Raw genomic sequence first — 13604 nt, forward strand, 5'->3', positions numbered from 1 at the left:
GGGTGAAGAGCCTCATTGTTCTCCCTCCGAGTGGCTGGTGGTTTCAAACTGCTGACCTTGCACTCAGCAACCAGGCACCACCAATGTTACTTGAAAACCAGATATGAATCAGGGAAATGTGGAAACTCTGGTCTATATCCTTATATGTCAAGACACTGTCAACTTTTCTTACGACTATGTGGAGTGTGGAAAAGTATCAAACTCCCAGACTCACTGGCGTTGAGCCCGTTGTGACTCTCAGCAGCCTGACGGGACAGAGTAGACCCGCCCCTGGATTTTGGAGCCCATGCCTCTTCACAGGAGCAGAAAGCCTCGTTTCCCCCGCTCAGAGCCGCTGTGGTTTTGAACTGCTGGCCTTGTGGTTAGCAGTGCAGCGTGTATGTAGCCCACTGCACCTCCAGCGGTGCGAGGCTCGTATACTGACTGTCTATGTACCGACCACCTGACTTGATTTGATTAAGCTATGCGTCTCATGCACCTTTCCTAATTGTGTATGTGGCTTTTTAATGGTTCACCGACCGCAAAAGGAATATTTAGGAACTAACAAATGCACCCTGGCCGAGAACCTGTCCTTTTCCTCTGCTCAGTGTAAAAGAAGCTCTAAGGTGTAGCTGGAGAGGTGCCGTGTGGGGGGGTGCGAGTGGGGAGGTGGGGTGGGGCGGGGAGGCAGGAGTTCCAGGACGGAGGCTGTCTCTTACCAACGCCGGTGAGGAAGAGCAGAGCTTGGCTTTGTGAAGACTGAACTCCAAAGTATGAAATCCGCACCTGCGGGACACGAATAACTCCTCTCATTCATTCCCCCAGACACTGCCTGCCCGCCCCCCACCCCGCTGTGCCTGCCCATGGCTGGGCACTGGGGAGACGAGGCTGGGCCAGACTTGGCCCCAAGCTGTAGGGAGCATCCCAACGGGCAGAAAGGCTAGCAAACAGCTCCAGTAACTCGGATACTGCAGAGATGGAGCGAGTCACTGCCGACGGGGTGCAGGAGGTTCTCGTGCCCAGGTCGCCCCGGAAGGTGAGGGGAGCTCAGTGGCGATGCCGACAGTGGCTTGGCTAGAAAGAGGGGTTAAAGAGCGCCCGGAAGAACCAGACCTCGGAGAGAGCAGAGAGAGAGTGCTTTAGAGGAGCAGGAGCTTTGCGGGGGCAGTGGTCTCCACAGGGTGGGGGCTGTGGAGATTAAGAGACACCACCCCCCTTTGAAGTTCAACATCCCGGAGGACGTATCCGATGGCTGAACCTGTTCTGAGGAAGGCATCTGAATGGATATTCCCATGGAGAACGTCCGCGGGAAGTTTCCCAAGCAAATTCAAAGAGCTGCACCTGGAGGAAGAGGAGCTCTCTGGGAGTTTGACGTGTTTGGCCCTGCCCTAGGGACGTGTCATGGTCAACGAAGGTCACCTCTCTGAAGGTCACCTCTCCGATGGGTGGGGACATCAGTCTCCTTACTGGCCTCTCTTGTCTCCTTGCTGTGCTCTAACCTGGGGCGGGGGGGCTTTCCAGCACACACATTCCAGTCTTTTCCTCCCGGGTGGGAAATGATCCACGGGCTTCCTATTGTCCCCAGAAAAAGAGGTCCGTGATGCTAAGCCCTTCATATGGGCTCCTGTTCTCCCTCACTTCCCTCCCTACCCTTTCCGCTTGCCACACAGAACGACCTCCGTTTCTCCAGCCTGCTTCTCACCCTCTTCTTATCTAGAATACGCACACAGACCGAGACCTCCTCTCCCACAGTTCCCACTTGCATGGACCACTCTCCCACGTGTGGAGGTACAGGTCCCCAACACGCGAACGGGTCCTAAGGAGCGACTTTGTGATTATGGAAAATGATACAGGCAGTGGGGCACAGGGAGTCCTTGTCCCTATGTGGGGACCGGGGACGTGAACGTACTTTGCAATGGGCATGTAGCGGGGCTCACAGAGCTTTCAAAGGGCCTACATGTCTACAGCAAGCATATTGCATAGTCAATGGGTCCAATCATACGCACGCAACAAGCAGTGAAGGAGTCATCGTCTTGACCTAGTGCTACTTGACCTTGGAGGCCCCTGAGCCCTCCCCAGGGAAGTAATCTGTGATCAGTTTCGGAAGAAGATGGGAGAAAGGAGTTTGCTATATTTGACGGTGGGTCTGGCTGTGCACGGTGGGATGGCTCTTACCTACAGACCACCTGCAGGCTCAGGGAATAAATAGCCAGATGCACGAGTGATTCGTCTAATACGGTAGCTCCTAGCTGACGTTTCCTTTAAGGGGCCGGCGGGGGTGGGGCGAGCGGTATTGGAGGGACTGTGTCCAGTCATGAGAATGTATATTACGATTTATTTATATCTCATAACCGTGAGGGTTGGGTTTCCAGACCTGTAAGTATGAGCATAGAAGATTTAGCGGTATTACATTCTCACCCTGTCCCTCAGTTTAACGCACGCGCGCGCGCCTCAGCCCCTTCCTGGATGTCTTCCGTGACCCTCCCCTCTGAGACCTGCCTGGATACCCTAGCTCCGTGCTCCCATTGCTGCTGACAACTGACCTCCTGCTCCCAGGGAGGGGCCTGCTGGGAGCAAGTGGTCCTTGGCTCAGCTCTCTCTGTGAGACCCCTAGATGGTCCTGCGCAGCCCATCCACAGCCAAAGGCGCCCAGGGGGGCAGCGGTGGTCCTCTAAAAGATATGTTTGCACCCTAATCTCCGTGAGGGCTGCCGCCTGTGCAGGTGGCCTCATTTGAGAGCAGGCTTTGCACGTGGGATGAGACGTGAGATGAGGAGCTGGTGCAGGGGTTTGCAGGTGAGCCCTGGGCAAGTGTCCTTATAGGACTGAGGCAGAGGGACAAAGAGGAGCAATGTGACGATGGAGGCAGAGGACAGAGCGGTGCAGCCAGAAGTCCCGGAAAAGCAACACCAACAGGGGCTGGAAGAGACAAGAACCAAGTCCCCCCCCACCCCAGCCCCTCGAGCCTGCCGACCTCTGGGCGTGGACCCCGGCCTCTACAGCTGGAAGAGAACAACTCGGTTGTTGTAAGCCCACCGTCAGTGGTTCAGTTCACGGGGCAGCCGCAGAAAATGAACACCAGGGACGTGAGCCAGGCCCCCCTGGCACGTTCTGCATGCACGGCTGTTGGCCATTCGTGTTTCTTTACCTGCATCTTATCTGATGCCCTCGCCCCTGGGCTGTGAGCCCCGAGGGGGCTGAGACTTCTTCATCCGCCTGCCTGTCTCCTGTATCCCGGTGCCCAGCCGAGTCCGGAGTGTAGTAAGTAGCCACCACACTTTGGCCTTGTAAGTAGATTCCATCTCTCTCATGGCATCCATAACCCCGGCCTCTCCACCTCTTTGTCTATGAGGATGCTAGGGCTGGGCCAAGCCACCCCGAGCTTCTCCAGAGGGAGGGGCTGCTCTGGGGCTGGGACAGACCGGCGAAGCTCCCACTCTGAAGGCCTTCCTTCACGGAGCCCACCCCACGGCGGCCCCACTCACCTTCTGGTCGCTTACGCTGTGGCTGCAGGCGTTCATCTTCACGGTCACCTCCAGCGCAGGGTCCAGGGGCCATTTGGAGGCGCCTTTGGGGTTCTTCTTGACTGGAGGGCTGTGGGCCACCTTCACAACCACTTCTGGGGAAGCAGTGATGCTGAAGGACGAGCAGCCTTTGGGGGCAGATCTGCGGGGGACAGATGGAGAGACCCGGTGAGGAAGGAACGGGCCCATCCCTCTCACCTCAGGAGTCCTCCTGGGCCTGACAGGTGTAAGTGTCAGGTGGCAGGCAGCCTGGACCTTGGTCATGGGAGTTAATACTGTCAGGATGTCAGGAGAGCGAGCTAGGCCCTGACTGGAAGGGCTTACATCTGAACTAGGAATGTAGCAGGGAGATGTGCATGCCACGCACACACGGGTATATATGCACATCCAGAGGCTTACACGCACACACACGTGCACCCTGGGGGGGGTGTGGTTGGTGCATACACAAGGAGTCACAGAGACTTCCGGGATGATGGCAGACTGGCTACTGTGAAGGACATCCCTCTTACAAAATAGCCAGATGATGAAGGCAATGGACTCGATTCCACCTCCCGGGGACCCTGTAGACCAGGGTAGAGGAGGTCTTCCCAGCAGTATGACAAAAGTGGCGGGTAATCTAGAATTGTGCACTCAGCACCAGTGACTTTCAGTAAAGACCTTTTCAGATAAGCAAAAGTTGATACTTTAAACCCAGCAACTGTTCACCCAAGCAACTGCTAGAGGCAGACTTCAGGAAGAAGATGTGGATGCTGGAGTCTGACATGAGATAGAAGGAAGAATGGTGAGTGAAGAAAATGGTAAGTAGTCTGGCCAATCTAAACAAATATTGTCTGTATGCAAGGAACTTAGAAAGTTCACTTTCCCAATCAAAGCACACATGGATCATTAAAAACAAAGACCTTGTTTATGTCCACTAGGCAAATTTCAACAGCTGTTAAAGGAGAGATAACATACGAGGTGGTACCCCCTCCCAAACAGAATATCTTTTCAAAGCTGTGTATTTACACATTTTTCTATTTTACGAAACAACCTTATCACCTTCAAAGTACTCTGCATTACATTCAACACATCTGTCAAATCTGCGATTCCATTCTTGGAAACATTGTTCAAACTCATCTGTTTGGATGGCGGGCAGCACCTCCTCGTTTTTCTCTTCACCTCTTCCATGTCATCAAACCTCTCTCCTTCTTGCCCTTTCATGTCCCTCTTCCTTTGTGGAAACAATAAGAAGTTGCATGGAGCGAGGTCAGGTGAGTCAGGCGTGTGGGCAAGAGAGGCATGCTGTTTTTGGCCAAACTGGCACACTGAGATGGCTGTGTGAGCAGGTGCATTGTCATGGTGGAAAAGTCAGTCCCCCATCTGCCACAAATCAAGGCTTTTTGGTTGCACATTGTTACACAATCTTTTCAGAACCTCTAAATATAAAGCTTGACTAGCAGTCTGTTAATGATGGCAACATTTGTACAAATATGCTTGATATAATTGATGTATGGGTTGTTATGAGCTGTAAGAGCCCCCAATAAAATGATCTTTTAATTAAAAAAAAAAAAACCAGTCTGACCAAAATGCAGTATGAGTGGACATTTTCATCTATTCAGGAAGTTGATGGACATCCAGAATGAGGTTTGTCATCAATTGACATTCACTTTTTTAGAAACAAGAAAACCACTCCTACACTTGAGTTTTTCCCATAGCACTGTCCTTATATGCTGTGTTCAACATCACAACAGTTTCTGCAGCATTTTTCCCCAGCAGGAAACAAAATTTCACAGCCACAAGCTGTTCTCTTAAATCGGCCATCACAAAAACGAGGTTTGAGCAAAACTTTTATGAAAAGATTCTCTCTCACCAGAGAGAACCTTCCCAGGCAACACCACTGGGTGCACTAACTCAGAGCACGGTGCTCGATGCTTGCCTAGCAAAAAAATAATGTGTGCTATGACAGCTCCGTGGGGGGGGTGTTCCATTGTTGTATTTTTGGGGGGTGCCCCTCATATTGGTGAGGTAATGTGTTCTTTGGTCACAGGGTAGCTAAGTTAGAATTTGTTAACATCAAGTATATATTTTAAAGCCCCATGTCACACATTTACTCGATCTGTATGCTGAACAAGTAATCAGAGGAGCTGGATTAGATGAAGAAGAACAGCGCATCAGAACTGGAAGAAGGTTTATTAACAACGTGCGATATGCAGAGGACACAGCCTTGCTTGCTGAAAGTGAGGAGGGCTTGAAGCACTTGCTGATGAAGATCAAGGACTGCAGCCCTCAGTAGGGATGACAACTCAATGTAAAGAAGACCCAAACCCTCACAACTGGACCAATGTGGTAACATGATAAATGGAGAAAATCAATGCTCATAAAAACAGCAGTCAAGAGATCAAAGGATGTATTGCAGTGGATAAATCTGCTGCACAAGACCTCTTTAAAGAGTTGAAAAGCAAGAGTGTTACTTTGAGGACTAAGGTGTGCCTGATCCAAGCTATGGTATTTTCAATCTCCTCACATGCACGTGAAAGTTGGACATTGAATAAAGCAAACCAAAGAAGAATCGATGCATTTGAATGAATGATGCTGGCAAAGAACACTGAAAGTACCATGTACTGCCAAAAGAGCCAACAGCTCTGTCCTGGAAGAAGGACAACTTAAGGCGAGGCTGGTCAGGCTTCATCTCATGCACTTTGGACAGGTTGTTAGAAGAGTCCAGTCCCTGGAGAGGACAGAGTACTTGACAAGGTCGAGTGACAACGGAAAAGAGGAAGGCCCTTGACAAGACCATTGACACGGGGGCTGCAACGATGGGCTCTAATCCGAGCACCACGGAGAGGAGGCTGCAGGACTGACCAGTGTCTCGTCATGTTGTACCTGCGGTCACTGTGAGTCAGAACCGACCCTGTGTCCCCCAACAGAAGCCACACATTTGCAGTTTGAAAAACCAACCTTGAAAATAACCCCCAAGTCAAAGGATAGGTAATAACAGATGTTAAAAAATAGTAGAAGTAAACTGGGGAGAGGGAGGCATGAAAGTGGTGGTTTGTGTCTTAAGTACTGAGGTAGTTAGTTTATTGTGCCAACCTGGCCGATAAACACATGCGGGGTTAATTGAAGGGCAGCGAGATAAATGGCTCGGCGAGCTTCGCCTTTCTTGTCTCTTGCTCTTTGATGATCAGACCAGTGTGCAGCTGCCTTGCTTGTTCTGTGCCTCCATTTGCAAGCTACACTACCTGTGGGACACCTAACCCATGGACTGTGTCGCTGTAATTTGAGGTTCCTTCAAGACCTGCTTTGCCACACCATTGGAATTTACATCTCTTTGAGCTGGGGACTGTCGGACCCTGTCCTCTGGCTGACTGTTGGTGACCTGCCTTGCTGTTTGCTTAAGGTGACCAGACGTCCCGCTTTTGGCAGGACAGTCCTGATTTTTAACAATTTTTCCCACACGTGTTTTAAAGAAGTCCCGATTTTTGGAAAGCATGCACGACAAGCTAGGGTATACGGTTTTCGGCTGCCATGTGTCTATTTCGCCAGGATGTGAATTTTATCAATGGTGTCCTGCTTTTGTCCTCCTTTACCAGTATTAAAATCTGGTCACCTTATTTTGCTGCCTGTGCCAGGATAGCCTGAATTGCTCTACAGGGGACTACCCAGCAGCCCTCAAGACTTGGACTGCCAGTGTCTCACAACTGTCTCACAGGAGTGAGTTGCACTGAGCCATTTGTACTGCTTTATAATTTAATTAACTGTTTATTTCTTATGTTATATATCTCTCTATCTGTATAAATAGATATAAAATTATTAGCGTTCTGGTTTTGTTTCTCTAGAGAACCCTGTCTAACACAAGTACTTCTATTTTCTGAGGAAAAAATAAATAAAGACCAAAAATTTAAAAAGTGTGACATCCCAAAAGAAAGGTGTCAGAACCCTATGAACTAGGAAACAAGTAAATCCACAAGCTAACAGTTGATTCTTGGGATGGAATCATCAACATGATTATCAGCCTCTGACCAGGCTGATCAAGCCAGGAAACTGGGGGGAAGTGAGAGATAGAGCAGATCTTCTTGCGAGCAGTTGATAAAGGGAAACAACAATAAGCAGCCAATACCACAGTGAATCATGAAATTTGGCATAGCTTCCTTGAAGATCAGGAACATGACAAGGATCTCCTTAATCACCACACTTACTCTAGTAGGAAAGGAAAGGTTTGAAGGCTGAAAATAAGTGACATTGTTCATCAGGCTAAAGGACTCTTTAGACAAATGAAAACTAAAGAGTCAAGGTCGAGTGAGATGGTCCACGGGAGCCCTGCGCACCATGACCTGAGAGCCAGCCATCCCCACCTCAGTTGTGGATGAGAACCTTGTGAACTATAGGGTTTCTATTGGCTGATATTTGGAAGTAGATGGCCAGGCGTTTCTCCCTCATCCATCTTTGTCTGTCAGCGCCGCTGAAACCAGTTCAGCATCATCACAACACGCGAGCCTCTACGACCATCCAGGTTTGTCTTAAGGGTAGGGGCATTGCTCCTCCTATTTTGCAGATGAGAAAACGGAGGCTCCTAGGGGTGAAGTGATGTGTCGAGGCCGTGTGGCAGATGATGTGTTAGTGGTCATGCCTGTCACACCGAGGCTGCCTTCCTCACCTGTCCTTGCCCCTCCTCTGCTGCGCCAGACCGTGTGGTCCCCGGTACTGCAGCATCAGCAGCACCTGAGAGTTTATGAGAAGTGCGGGCTCTTGAGTCCCACCAGACCTACTGAGCAGTCGGGACCCAGCAGTCTGACTTAAGGAGCTTCTCGTGCGATTGATTCGCAGGCATGCACAACTGTGAGAAGAGCCGCCTTAGAAAGTGTTAACAGAAGGTGGTTGAGCCATGCTGAATGGCGTGGAGTCTGAGGGCAGAATAAGGGGAGCCCCTGCCCATGTGCCCATTGTCCTGGCTATCGTGAGAAGCGGAGGAGACCAGAGGACTCATGGCTGGAGTCGGTGGGAGGGCTGGGCTGGAGCAGAGGAAGCCTCCCACTTACCTGAGGGATGAAGAGGTGAAGAAGGGGGAAGGCTGGGGGCCAGGGAGCAGAAGCACAGAATCAGAGTGTTCAGCGCCACAGGAGTTGGGAATTCAATATGGTGGACAATGGGGAGCCCAGGTAGGTTCCGGTGGAATGGAGAGGCACAACCTCATGACATCAGGGGGAGAGACGGCTCAGAGCAAAGACACCTGGAGCTGCATGAGATGGGGGTGGGGGCAGGCTGGGGAGTCCTTTGAATTCTTCAGGACTGGCTTGGCAGGTCCCCAAAAGAATCGGGGATAAGAAAGAAGTCAGGTCCTGCTTAGAGAGGCTGCGGAGACAAGCAGGAGACGGAGCTGGGTTTGAATCTGATTCCCACCTCGTCCAGCACACATCAACCTGGGCACGGAGGCAGGGACTCCCGGCACGCACACGGGGCTGTCACTGAGGGATCGAAACACAGCTCCGGCAGCAGAGCCGTCGAGACAACCAGTTGCAGTCAGGGTTTTTGTAACTCCTGGCAACTCTGAGCCGCAGAATGGACATTTCACTGTGTGCTTGGTGCTGCTTCAACCGTTTCTACACCCGCCCACTCTTTTCTAGGGTGGGTCTTAGTCCTAATTCCTTCTGAGGTTTTTTTTTTAAGACTTAATTTAAATCGTGATTTGGGTGCAGGTTTACAGAGCAAGCCATTCTTGGATCCAACAATCCATACACGTTTTGTTTCACGCCATGGACTGCACTTCCCACAATGCACTTATCCCACTTCCTCCCGGTGTCCCGTTTCCGTTCCTCCTTCTTTCCTGGCCTTGTAAACGTCACCCTGGAGCACATTCTGTCCTTTTGATTTCAAATGGCGGGTTATCCCCCTTGCAGAGCCATTGTCTGGCTGACAGGTGAGCCACTGTGTTCCGGTCACTTCTGGTCCTGAAACCCGACTGAAGGCCGCAGTCTCAGGGCTTCCACCAGCCTTGATCCCGCCCTAGGGACTCTGATAGCTAAGTTTTCTGAAGCAGATGGACAGAGATGGATAGGCGCCTGCACAGGCACCTCGGGGTGGGCTCGGATCAGCACCATTACTGCTCACCGTCCGCAGCCACCCAGGGCCTGCCCCTAAATCACACTCACAACCATCATCCAGACCTTGCAGGACGGAGGGGAGCCGAGTTTCCAATGCTGTACATGTTGACAAGAACAGAAAACCTTTACTTTCTCCACCAGAGCGACTGGTGGTTTCGAACTGCTGACCTGGTGGTTAGCAGCCCAACGCGGCCACCATCATGCCACTTATTGCTTACTGCGTGCTAGGCACGGTGCCCACCGCTCTACCACCCCAGCTCTAGGATAATTCCACGGCGGGGGTCCCCCTGCTCATTCCTTTCACAGACACAACACACAGGGCCCTGCCCTGGACACAGGTGGCTCTGCCGAACACTCGTGGCAGCACCGCCAAGCGGCCACCCTTCGCCCCATTTCGCTGGTGAGGAAACAGAGGCCCGAGGCACCCTGCCCACGGTCACACAGCTCTGAGGAGGTGACACTGGGCTCCCATCCAGAACTGCTGCTTCTGCCACAAGACCTCATGGAATCACGGCCCCAGTGGGGAGCTCAGGAGCTGGGGAGGGTGTTCGGGAGGGTGGGGGGAGGCCAGTTGGTCTCAAGGACCTGGCTTTGCTGTCAGCGGGCAGGCGGGCAGGTGGTGCTGAGGGTTGGCAGCATGGGTGGGGGCGAGCAAGGAGGAGGAGGACTCGAGCAGAGCTGCGGGTCAGGGAGCCGCCCACGTCCAGGTGCAGCTCCCGGGGCGGTGAGGTCATCGAGGAAGCGGGTGCTAACCTGGGAAGCAGGCTATGGCTCCACCTCCCTGTGATACCCGCATTTTCTCAGGTGACCCTGAAAGGAAGGAAGCCCCTTTCACAGGGGTATACTGGACAGTGGGCACGGTTGTGGCCCCCTGATTTCTGGAAAGTTCTCTCCTCCTCTTCCTCTCCCCTTGCTGCTGTGGGGCGTGATTCTGCCTCTGAGATGTCTCCCCTGAAGGACCATAGAAGTGGGACAGCTGTGGCCAAGTGGCCTGACTTGAACCCAAACCATGCCCACTGTGGTGGGTTGCTTCTGGTTCCTATAGGACAGCGCAGAACTGCCCAGGGGTGCAGTGGGAGGGTAGCTCTGAGGCTGTACCTCTGCACGGGTTCCCCCAGGGAGCCACAGCTATGTGCCAACTGCTGACCTTTCAATTAGCAGCCTGGCGATTAATCCACTGCGTCATCGGGGTGAGGGACAGCAATGACTGCCCACGTCGGTGAGTCTGCCTCTCTGACCCTCCTTCTGGCCCTCAACCGCTTCACTCCCACCTCTCCTCTGACCCTCTGCGGCAGCAAAGAGGCTCTCCTCGCTAACTGGATGGAGCAGGTAGTGATGGGCTTCTCTCGGCCCTTGATTTTCTTCCATTCGTTCAATAAACACATGAGAAGAGCATTTGCCACACGCCAGGCCCAGGCCTGGGCTCCCACACGCTCACATACCCTCCTAACCAGCCCGCTTGCCTTCTCTGCCCGCCTGCAGCTGAGCGGGGCACTGCCTGGCATGGACTCCTGGCCAGAAGGAAGGTGCTTCTGCAGCAGGGGGAGCTAGTCTCCCTTTGTGGGCTACCCTCGTCCTGCGGGCCCAGTCCTCTCAGTGGCCTTTGCTCCCCGCCTGGCCCTCACCCTGGAGGAGGCCAGTTATCATTGAGGGGGCATTCCATGCTCTTTGGGGCTGCTCTGCCCTGTCCCCGGGGCTCAGGGCCTTGGCTTGCTGGGTCAGGGATCGTCTCTATCCACTGTCAGAGTGTGTGACTGGGGCTACTGCCCACTGCCCCGGGGTGGGGGTGGGGAGACAGGGCCAGGGCCTGCTTACACCTTCTGTGGTTTCGATCTCAGGTGTCACCAGCCAGCAAGCCCTACCTGCAGACTAGCTGGTGGCTCTGCCCCCAAGGGAACCCTACGTCCCTTCAAACACCGCCCCCCCCCCCACCTCTGGCCGGCACCCTCCCTGGGTCTCAGGATCCTCACGGGTGAATCTGCTTAGAGGCCTGCGTGTGATAGCCTGTCTGCCTGATCCACTAACCCGACCGATGAGCCCTGCCTTCCGGCTGGCTGTGGGGAGGTGCCCTCATGCCCAGAGGATGCCTGGTTCAGGACTGGGCCGTCAGAAACCCACAGGGGGCAGTTCTGCTCTGTCCTGTGTTCCGAGATGACCCTGTCTGCGGCAGCTAAGTGGTAATGCTGCGGTCGTTAGCCATCCTCCAAGTCTGCCCGGACTCAGAGGCTCGGGGCGCAGAGCAGAGCTGCTTCACAGGATTTCCAGCCTGACTCGGAGTCATTACACGTTGAGCGGACTCTCAGAGGCGTCATTACACGTTGAGTGACTAGACACAAGGTCAGTGGTTGGAAACCACCAGTGGAGCAAGATGGGGCTTTCTACTCCTGCAAAGAGTTACCATCTCAGAAACCCACAGGGGCAGTTCTACCCTGCCCTCCAGGGTCGCTGTGCATCAGAAACGACTGGGAGACCTTTCAGAAGCAGATCACCAGGCCTGTCTTCTCAGGCGCCTCTGGGATGGTCCCAACCACTCGCTTTGGGGCTAGGAGTCCAGATAACAATTGTTCGACCCTGCCCGGGAAGGGCCCTCAGCCATCTGCTCCCCAGGAGTTTGGTCGTGGCTCGGCCCTTATCAAACACAACGAGCATTTGTTGAGTGCATGACTGAATGAATGGAAACAATTACCCACCATGCCCCAGCCTCCTCTTAGTCCCCGACAGACATTTTCATTTGCAGGCACCACGGCCACCCTTTGACGTGCTATCACCACACCCCTGTCACAGATGAGGAAACTGAGGCACAGTGCCCCCATGCTGCCAGGCTAGCTAAGAGCAGGACTGGGTTGCCCATCATAGGACAGGGCGCATCTCATGGTGCCCACACTGTTCTGGTCGGCTGAGAAGGGTGGCATCACCAAATGCACCTCATGCCACCTGTGTCGGGGGCCCAGGTGCAAACCTTGCTCTCAGGACACACTTGCTGTGTGACCTCGGGCCAGTCACGGCCCTGTCTGAGCTCACATTGTGTCCCTGGTGAGGGGGCAGGGCCTGTTTGCCTCATAATTTCTCTCTGCGGTGAGACCACAGGAACTGGCACGGGCAGGGGTGAGCTGGCCCCACCCGGTGCCCCTCCGGTCTAGGTTTCCTCTCTCCCAGCTGCTCTCCTGGTGCCTGGCGCCGGAGCCAGCCACACGTTCCTCCCCCAGCGCCTCTGGACCTGCCCCCAACCCTCTGAAGGCCCCTCTCTCACCTGACGACGTCCACCCGAGACTCGGTGCCCAGCACACACACAGCATGGGTGGGCTGCTCTGGGGTCACACAGATCATTGCCCCCTGGGCCATGGTAGGGCTCGCTCGTTCCTGCCACTGCAGGAAGGCCCTGGGCTGGTTCCTTTATAGGGCCCAGCAGAGACCATGAGTCAGCGCCTGCGGTGGAGGCCCAGCACTCAGCCCCTCCCTGCTCAGGCCCAGGGCAGGTGCGGTCAGCCCTCCTCTGCCCTGGAGCTCTCCCTGGGACTACTGGGGCGGGGGCAAGAACAGCAAGCTCACCTGGTGTTCTAGGAAGGAACAGACCTGACCCCTTGGGCCATGACCCCAGCCCAACCTTGATCTGCCCAACCTCAGAAAACCAGGGCAGGCAGAGCATGCATGGGGCTGGGAGATTTAAGCAAGAGGTCATAGCCCAGGCCGCACATTTAAAGACCACATGGGCTTGGGACAAGTCTCCACCAGCAGGGTCGCTCACATCACTGCTCTGTTCTTGAGTGGGCTTGTCTGTGCACTCTGCCTGGAGTAGTTCATGACCCTTTGCGGGAGCAGTCACTCTTACTGTCCCCCATTCACCCTGAGGTCGGCACCATTACTACCCCCCCTTTGCAGAGGAGGGGACTGCGGGGCAGAGAGATTGCACTGCTCGGAACCCGTGGAGCATGTCTGGCTCTAGAGCAGTGGTTTTCATGGTTCTCAACCTGTGGGTCATGACCCCTTTGGGGCTCGCACAACCCTTTCCCAGGGGTTGCCCA

At 53.8% G+C, this 13604-nt stretch overlaps 1 protein-coding gene across 1 annotated transcript in view; it reads right to left on the bottom strand.

The window, feature by feature from the left end:
• The window catches only part of PADI4 (peptidyl arginine deiminase 4), a 27934-nt gene extending 15010 nt beyond the window's left edge, over positions 1 to 12924 (bottom strand). The window contains exons 1-3 of the mRNA XM_004705398.1: positions 12833 to 12924; positions 3464 to 3644; positions 699 to 765 (exon numbers count right to left, since the gene is read on the bottom strand). Of these exons, the coding sequence (XP_004705455.1) occupies positions 699 to 765; positions 3464 to 3644; positions 12833 to 12924 (340 nt within the window). The remainder of the gene's footprint in view (positions 1 to 698; positions 766 to 3463; positions 3645 to 12832) is intronic.
• Positions 12925 to 13604: the final 680 nt, after the last annotated feature.

The sequence above is a fragment of the Echinops telfairi genome, unplaced genomic scaffold, assembly GCF_000313985.2.
Source record: "Echinops telfairi isolate 266 unplaced genomic scaffold, ASM31398v2 ScPeMD7_7457;HRSCAF=8495, whole genome shotgun sequence".
NCBI classification, from domain to species: Eukaryota; Metazoa; Chordata; class Mammalia; order Afrosoricida; family Tenrecidae; genus Echinops; species Echinops telfairi.